Below are 8,342 nucleotides of genomic sequence, written 5' to 3'. Positions count from 1 at the left end.
AAAATGAACCCAGGAATTACAGTGTCTTATATCTTAATGGCATCCTTTCCTCCTTTGAGGTTATTGTTTTGTTGTTTTGGGTTTTTTGTTTTGCCTTAAAAAAAAAAATCTTTCCTAGATTGGCCTGTTTTCATCATGGTTGTCTGCAGTTGTTTTCTGTAGAGGACATGCCAAATTATTAACACGTTGATCTTTTTAAATAAAACTTTTAATACGTGCACAAGGTGAATATATTCGATCGCAAGGACGCAACGTTAAATACAAATCCATAAAAATAATTTTTGACTGTAACATGCTAAGAACTCAAGGATCTAGAATACAGAAATGAGTATTTTTAACTGGCATTTAAACCATCCTCTTCCTGATTTCATGGGCGATATTTATTTCTTTGCCCTAATTTTGGCGGTTTAAAGAACCAAAATTCTGCACACAGCTGCTAGGACTGTAGATGTTTCTCCTGATTTTTCTTCAATCTAGCAGCCCTGTGTGTAATACAGTATGAACGCTTCCCCCACAAGACTGGTTTTAGTTAATACTTAGCAGTACAGCTTTGCACTTCCACGACAATTTCCAAGAGAAAAATCTCTCTGGAACTTACTATTAATAATCAACCCTAATATTAACCTCAGATCGGAGATTTATTAAACCTATTTGGCAGAGTAAAGTTGAATAACTTGATGTTCAAGGATCCATCCAGGCTGAGCTCTGGCCCTGGAAAGAGGCTCAGAAGCTAGCTAGCATTCCTCAAATCTTGATTTGTACAAGAAAGAACTAGTCTTCCTTTCTCAGGGTTGTGAGCTAGCGGGTCTGGCATATGCTTGCATCGCTTTAGGGTGCTACGAGGGAGCTAGCATCTCATCCCCTACACTGAAGCAGAAGGGTGGGCAAAAGCTTTGCCCATAAAGTTTTCTTCATCTCTGAAAACCAGGGTGTGATCTGCATCCACCAGCAACTGACAAGCGTCTATGAAATGCCTGCCCCTTCCAGTTTACGCTGGGATTAATGGGAGCAAGATGGGGTTAAGCAGGCAGTACTTACAGGTAGGAACTACTTCCCACTTTGCCTAAGGTTTTGAAATCTGCAATCCGAAGAATTAAACAAAACACCCGTTTTTGCACTCCCTCCGGCAGAATGAATCCTCTCCCCTAACAGGAAGAGACCCATTTCTGGGAAAGTAAGTTTCCCGAGGGTCTGTTCTCTGAGCCAGGGAAGGCGATCCCCGAGGCCCTGCGGGGGCGGGCTCCACGGGTCCCCGCGCGCTGGGCAGGCAGGTGTGGTCCCGAGCCTGGGCACGCGCTCGCTGGCCGCGTCCCCCGCGTCCCTTCTCGTCCCCCCGGCCCCGGCCCCCCCACCTTCCCGGGCCCGGCCCGCTCAGTCGCCCGCCTCGCTCCCCGCCCCCCGAGTCTCGTTTCAGTCACCCTTTGTCCTTCCCCGGATTGGCAGGTTTTATTATTCCGCCTGAACAATCCGGCCGCCCAGTGGCTGAGGGTCGCTGACGTCGGCGGCAGAGCCGGGGAGTAGTTGGGATTCTGCTCTGTCAGTAACACATGTGTAAGCGCCGCCGAAGGAGCGAGCGAGCCGGCTAGAGGCCCGCGCCGCCGCCTCCGAGCCGGGCAGCAGCAGCGGGGCAGCCGATCGGTCCAAAGCTCCGGGCCGGCCCCGCAGCTCCCCACTCCGTGCGCCCTCGCACCGGCCGCGGGACCGAGCCTGCACCGCCGCTCCCGGGCCGCAGGTCGCGGGAGGGGGGGAGCTCGGCCGAGCCGCCGGCGGCCCCGAGCGAGCGGGCGGGCGGGAGGAAGGCGGCGGCGGAGGAGGAGGAGCGCGGGCGCGGCGGGGGCGGGGGCGCGTACAAAGTGAAGCCACATTGCCAAACTTGCAGCCGGGATTGCAGCAGTGGCTGCCGCTGCGCCGCGCGGGCCGGGCCGAGGGCGCCTGCAGCTGCTCGCACGCAGCCGGGGGCTGAGGACCGGGACCCTCCGGCTGAGACTTGACACTTCTGCGCCGGGCCGCCTGCCACTTAGCGTGGGGCTCCCTCTACCCGCCCCAGAGCCACGCGATTAAAAAAAAAAAAAAAAAAAAAAAAAGCAGCCCTTAGCCCCCTCCTCCCCTTTCCTGCTTCTGCGAGAACTCCCTCCCTCCCTCCAGCTCCGCCAGCCCCGGCGCCCCTGCCCTGGAAGCCGAGCGGCTCCGCTCGCATTTCGCCGCCGCCGCCGCCTCTCGCAGTGTTGCAATATAGGGGAGAAGCAGGTAAGGGGGTGGCCGGGGGCGCCGCGGGCCCGAAGGGGACGAAGGAGGGAAGGAGGGGGGAGCTGATCGGGGCCGGGGCTGTTTTCTTTGGCTTCCTTCCCTTGACCGTCCCAAATTGCAAGTAAACAATACGTCGCCTTAGATAATGCGTGAGTCTGAAACTACCCGAGGCCGGCCTGCGAGCTAGCACGGAGGGCAGCCCCGGGCCGCCAGCTTTGTAGCGGTTCCTTGCTTACAAAAGGGTTCTTCTTGGAGACGGGGCTGGTGGGGACCCTGGAGAGGGCTGGGGGCAGTTCCAGTTCCTAAAGGAAAGGCAGGGGCTGCTTAGATGAGAAGTGGTGTGTGCGTGGGTGGGGGCAATAGTCATGACCCCCCCCCAACACTATTTGAAACAGGGACCGAAAAGCTCTAAGTGACCAGGATCCGGGATTGCTGATTCTTTTTAAAAGAATTCCTCTTGGCTTATAAGTCTTTTGTTCCAATCCAGGAGAAATCCGGTGAATCACCTAATTAAAATCAAGACATGAATTAAGCATCCATTTTTGTACTACAAATGGCCAGCGCTACGTTTGTCCCTCCCTTGGTCTCCATTAAAAAACACCAGAGACGTTGTTAAAGGGGGCAGATTTTGCCTCTAGCTGCCAGCTCTGCTTTCTATTTCACTGACTATCCCAGGACCTAAATTGCTTGGCTATGTAATTACTAGAGTATAAGCCTATTTAACTTAAAAGCTTTCTTTTTTTTTTTTTCCAACTCTAAATGAAACTTGATGAGGGCCCGTCCTTAGTTATCAGGGGAGTCAGTTTCTGGTCAGTCCTCTTGATTCATCTCTTTTAGATTTAATCAGCATTAAGGTATTGCTTGTCCTTAAGAGCTTTAGCTAATGGGGTTACTGGATGCTTTTCTCAGTGTAATGTTTCCTTTTCTAAAAAAAATATACATATATATTTACCTTTCACTAAAGATGGGGGCGGGGAGCAGCTTGGAATCTCCTCCCTCCCCCTCCCTTTTAAAAAAGGAATTCGGAGCGATTAAAACGTTGGGGGGGGGGGCAGTTTAAAGACCTAGGGCAGGAAATGCAGATTCATTTGGGTCAGGGCTGAAATTGTAACAAAAAGCAATTCCTCGAGTAAATGCATCAGATAAATCAATTTACATAAAGGTATGATGCATTCGGATAAATGCAATGCTAATGGGTTTTAGAGCGGTTCTGGTTCCAGAGTCTCAGGGTTTTGTTACAGCTTAATTGGTGCAGTTCTTATTCTGGTTTATTGTGCGGTCACTGGACACACGTTCCGGGACTCTTTCGGAGGAAATGTGTTTAAAATCGGCCTATTTAAGGAACCGGAGTCCTTCTTTCGTTCCCTCTCCCCGGTTCTTTGCAGCAGTGAAGTTGGGCTAGGGACAGACAAAGTTCGCCCTCTCCCTTCTGAGGTATCAGCTGAATGTCTTGAGCAGATAGCTGGGAGCCTGGGGGGGAGCCCACACTCTCGCCTTACAGACAAAGACAAAACAAGCTGCTTAATTGGCAGTAAATAACTTGATCTTTTTATAGAATAAGTGACTGCAGAAACACTAGGACTTTATTGGACTCCGGATTGGAGGCAACAAATTAATCGGTTTAAGCTAAGCTTTATAAATTGATTCCTATATTATGCCCCAGTAGAGAGAGAGAGAGAGAGAGAGAGAGAGAGAGAGAGAGAGAGAGAGAGAGAGAGAGAGGTTTAAAAGCAGTTTTTCGTGACATCAAGACTGGCTTGAATTTAACTTGTGTGTCCCTCAATAGTGCCTCTCGCATATTATCTATACCCCCCCCCCCACTTCGGAGGAACAAAGCTCTCGCATTTAAATTGCTGATCAAGGGCAGATTAGCGAGACCAAAGTGGAGAGTGTTTGTATAGGAAGTTAACAGGCATCCTAAAGTTCAATGATCTATTATCCTTGCCTGTGTCCTGAAAACACTCATTGATCTTCAAAATGAAATGAGATTTGGAACAATAATGGGAGATGGCGGTCACCACAATGGCATGTGAAAGGTGCTGTTTAAAATACGAAAAACCAGTTTCGCAACTTTACACCCGGCACCCCCCCCCCCTCGCCACCTTGCCTCCCCTCCCACCACCTCCATCTCTCCCTCGGCCTTTCTCTTCCTCCTCTCCTACCTCTCCCCCCGCTCAGCCCGGGCCTTGCCGAAATCCCGAACTATTTGCAACTTGTGAATTGCAGCCTCACTTCCCCAGGCAGAGCTCGGGAGGGAACGTGGCTGCGGCGGGGCGGCCACCTCCAGCGGCCCGCGGCTGGCTCGCGGGGCTCGGCGGGGGCTGGGGAGGGGCCGGGCGCGGCGGTGGGTGGGTTTGACCCTCATTTGCTGGAGGCGGGCGGCAGCGGGAGGAGCGGGCGGAGGCGGGCGCTGGGAGGAGGGGGAGGAGGAGGAGGCGCCGCGAGGGGTGGAGCGCGCCACCGAGCCTAGCTCTCGGAGTTTTGACAGTCCCCGAGCTGAAATTGTCAGCGGCGAGCGCTTTGGAAAGTTGAGAGCAGCTCGTGGCCCCAGAACAAAGCTTGAGAAAAGTAAACAGGCGGCTGCTGCCGGCGAGCCTTCCTCCTTCCCTTCTCTCCGATCGGCCTCCTTCCCGCCCTGGCCCTGCTGCTGCTTCTCTTGCAGCCACTCCGGGGAGGGAGGAGGGGAGCGCGCTGGCTTCAGGCGCCCTGCGATCGACTTATAACTTTTGCATCGCTCGTTTTGTCTTTCTCTCTCCCTAGACCATGGTGAATCCGGGCAGCAGCTCGCAGCCGCCCCCGGTGACGGCCGGCTCCCTCTCCTGGAAGCGCTGCGCAGGCTGCGGGGGCAAGATTGCGGACCGCTTTCTGCTCTATGCCATGGACAGCTACTGGCACAGCCGCTGCCTCAAGTGCTCCTGCTGCCAGGCGCAGCTGGGCGACATCGGCACGTCCTGTTACACCAAGAGCGGCATGATCCTTTGCAGAAATGACTACATTAGGTAAGTCGGCTGCCTTTCAGCCAGATGGGCGAGCCCAGCAGGAGCAAGCCCAGGGGTTACCAGGGGTTTAAGAAAGGAGCAGGCATCTATGGAAATACATGACAGACTTCACTTAAAAAACAAAAACTCTCTAGTTGGCAGCATTTAAGGGACTCAAGAAAGCATGTGTTAATTCTACAGTATTGATGCCAAACTAAGGTTAAAAACTCTAGTCTGGTGGTTAGGTGGTTGAGCACCCTCTGGATTAAATTCTAAGTGGAGCCTCAGCTTGGGGTTCAGGTTAAAGGTAAGCGTATCTAAAATGTTCAGGTGCTTTCTCCGAGCTAGGTGGGGACTCACATAGACGCTCTGAGACAAAAGGTGTGCTTAAAAATAAAAGTGCAGTTAGTGAGAAATTGGATTCCTCTCTCTAGTGATGGCTAATTATGATATTTACGTAAGCACTTTTCAACTTTTTTGAGCAGACTGCTGTGACTCATAGTGTTCCTTGTGAGAAACACTGATTATACCCATCAGTTTAAAGACTTGTAATTCTTTTTATAGTAAATAATAATAATAATATTAATACAATGAAAACGAGACCTAGTGGGAGTGTTTTTCTTCATAGGCTCTCTGGAGAGTTATGGCATGCTCACTGTTGGTGTGTGGCTTTTGGTGGAGAATTTGTGGGGTTTTTCTTTTCTTTTTTCCTTTGAAGAGTATTGAGGTTTGGGTTGTTGTTGTTGCCGTTTGTAGCACTGCCCTTGATCCCCAAAAGAGAGGACAGGATTATGCTAATCTAACATTTTAAAGCAATGTATAGGGACAGTCTTATGTCCTTGTAAGCAAGCTTTTCCAACAGGCTTCAGGGCAGCTAATGGAAAGAATTCAGGAGGTCAGGTGCCTATAGGATCTTTTCAGGTGAACTCAAGCTACTTAAACTCATTAATTTGAAAGGAGGCATTTGAAGGATTACACATTTAATTTGAGTAAATGGTTTGATAGACTGACGCACATGAATGCTTCAAGGAGGTGTTCTGTTTCAACATCCAGTAATTAAACACACACACACACACACACACACACACACACACACACACACACACCATACCAATACCACTAGAGGAAAAAAACATTTAAGTTTCTGTTCGGAACCTTTGTCTGTCTTAGTGATGAGTCGGAAACCCAGTTCTGTCTTCATAGAGCTGGTAAATCAGTGGATGGGATATTTTATTCAAAGTTTAGCCCTGATGTGGTTTACATTATCTGTGGCTGGTGCTGCCCAAGATCCCGGTGCAGTTTGGAGCCGAGTATGGGTGTGTTTGCCTCCAGTGGTATCAGAATAAAATGAGGTTTGGTTATTCTGATAACGCAACCAATACCCACACTTCGGGCATCTTTAGCCAGTCAAGTGAAAGAAACATGGGAGGGAAGAGGGCTTTTATTTTTAAATTAATATGGCTGCATTAATTTCACTAAGTGTTCTTTTAGAAGTAAATGTTGGAAAATCAGCAGGAGCTTGGGTGTAATGCTTTCTGGTTCTCTTTCCAAGCAATGCCATGAGCTTTGACAGTATTGTAATTAAGTGGAGACAAAAAAGGGTGCTAAGAGAGGATGGTGGTTTTAAGTGGAAAAATTGACCTTGCAGTTAAGATTTAGTAAATGGTGCAGTTTCATCTCAAGTGTCTTCAAAGGAAAAAAGCCTATCTTCACTTCTGATTACCACTAATTAACAGGAGATGGGTCCACTTGGATTCCCATGGGACAAGTTTAGGCAAGTGGCTTCCTGAGAATGAAGCCCATTTCTTTCCTTATCCTTGGGGGTGGGGGGAGCAAATAATAAATGTTCTTTTGGTGTTTTCTTGGGGTCTAGCAGAGGATATACACACAGCTCTACCCCTTAGATAATCTTGGAGTCTTGCTTCTTTTTGCCCCTGAACTTGTGGGCTGGAATTAGCCTTGCTTTAGAACTAAATGTTACTCTGAGAAACTTTTGTCTGCTGGGGAGAGACAAATTCTAGTTCAGTGCCAAATGGATCATGGATTGCTTCACACTGTGATCAGGGCCGGCCAAGCCCAGCTTCCTGTCCAGCCCCACAGATACCTGAAGTCATGCTGTTCTCTCTGACACTTAAGGAACCCAAAGGGTGGGAAAATGAAGAATGTGCTGACAGTCTTTTTCTTCCCACATACCCTTCTCCCAGACTCCCCCAAATCCACTTGTTGGGGAGCTTTCAGTTCTTTAGAGCCTGAGGGCTACTAAGATTGAAAGGATTTGAGTTTTCCTTTTGCAGGCCATCAGGTGAAGAGGACCCCTTTGCCTAGCTGGGACCACCCAGCAATTATATTAAGGGGTCTTTACCCTGTCTGACTTTGAGGGTTTTTGTTTTGTTGCTGTTTTTAAAACAACCAAAATCTGGCTAAAACGCTGCAGGGAAGGAGAAGGAGGTGTTTTCCCCCATTCCCAACCCCCATTCCCTCCCCCTCTCCGTGGCCGAGTGTCGATTGGGCAGAGCTGGGCTTCTGCCTCCTCTCCTCCAAGATTTCAGATAAAGCCGAGGCCTTGCTGCAGCGAATCTGCACAATTAAAAGCTTTAATTAGTGGCTCCTCCATTTTCTTAGTTCTGATGGGCTTTATCTAATGAGATCTGGTCTCTGGCTTAGATCTACTCCGAATGACGTGTCCGCAATGAATGAGAGCTTCGTCGCAAACAAAACATTTAATTAACAAAATTGGCCTCTAAGAGAGGGAGGGAAAGGCTAGAAGCGGGGTGTAGAGAGGAGGGGGAGGGTGGATCTTAAAGGGACCCACGTCTGCCTGACCCCTCCACCTCCCAGAAGTCCGGGAACCTTACAGCTGCCCCCTCCCTTCCGCGGCTCCCGACCCCTCGGCTCCACCCATGAGCCATCGAGTTGCTCAGCAAACTCCGGTTCTTTCCCCCTGCACGCTTTTCTCTATCCCTACTTCTGGCCGGGTGGCTGGCGCGGAAAGTGCGGCCAGAGGAGGAAGTTCGGACGCCGTCGGGTGGGGCTCTAGTCAGAGCATGCGAGTGGGTGGGTGGCGGGCCAGGTCCACGGTGCGGGGCCGCGAGGGGGCGAGCGCAGGGCAGGAGCCGG

At 50.4% G+C, this 8,342-nt stretch overlaps 1 protein-coding gene across 2 annotated transcripts in view; it reads left to right on the top strand.

Annotated features, from left to right (window-relative positions):
• Positions 1 to 1,543: 1,543 nt before the first annotated feature.
• The window catches only part of Lmo4 (LIM domain only 4), a 16,906-nt gene continuing 10,107 nt past the window's right edge, over positions 1,544 to 8,342 (top strand). The window contains exons 1-2 of one of the 2 annotated variants that reach the window (XM_034501025.2): positions 1,544 to 2,247; positions 5,008 to 5,246. In XM_034501025.2, the coding sequence (XP_034356916.1) occupies positions 5,011 to 5,246 (236 nt within the window). In that variant the 5' untranslated portion in view covers positions 1,544 to 2,247; positions 5,008 to 5,010. Of the gene's footprint in view, positions 2,248 to 4,667; positions 4,816 to 5,007; positions 5,247 to 8,342 lie in introns of those variants that run through there. The other variant, XM_034501026.2, reaches the window with a different exon arrangement.

Source organism: Arvicanthis niloticus, chromosome 4 (genome assembly GCF_011762505.2).
Source record: "Arvicanthis niloticus isolate mArvNil1 chromosome 4, mArvNil1.pat.X, whole genome shotgun sequence".
NCBI classification, from domain to species: domain Eukaryota; kingdom Metazoa; phylum Chordata; class Mammalia; order Rodentia; family Muridae; genus Arvicanthis; species Arvicanthis niloticus.
This window is presented reverse-complemented; position numbering and strand designations above follow the sequence as displayed.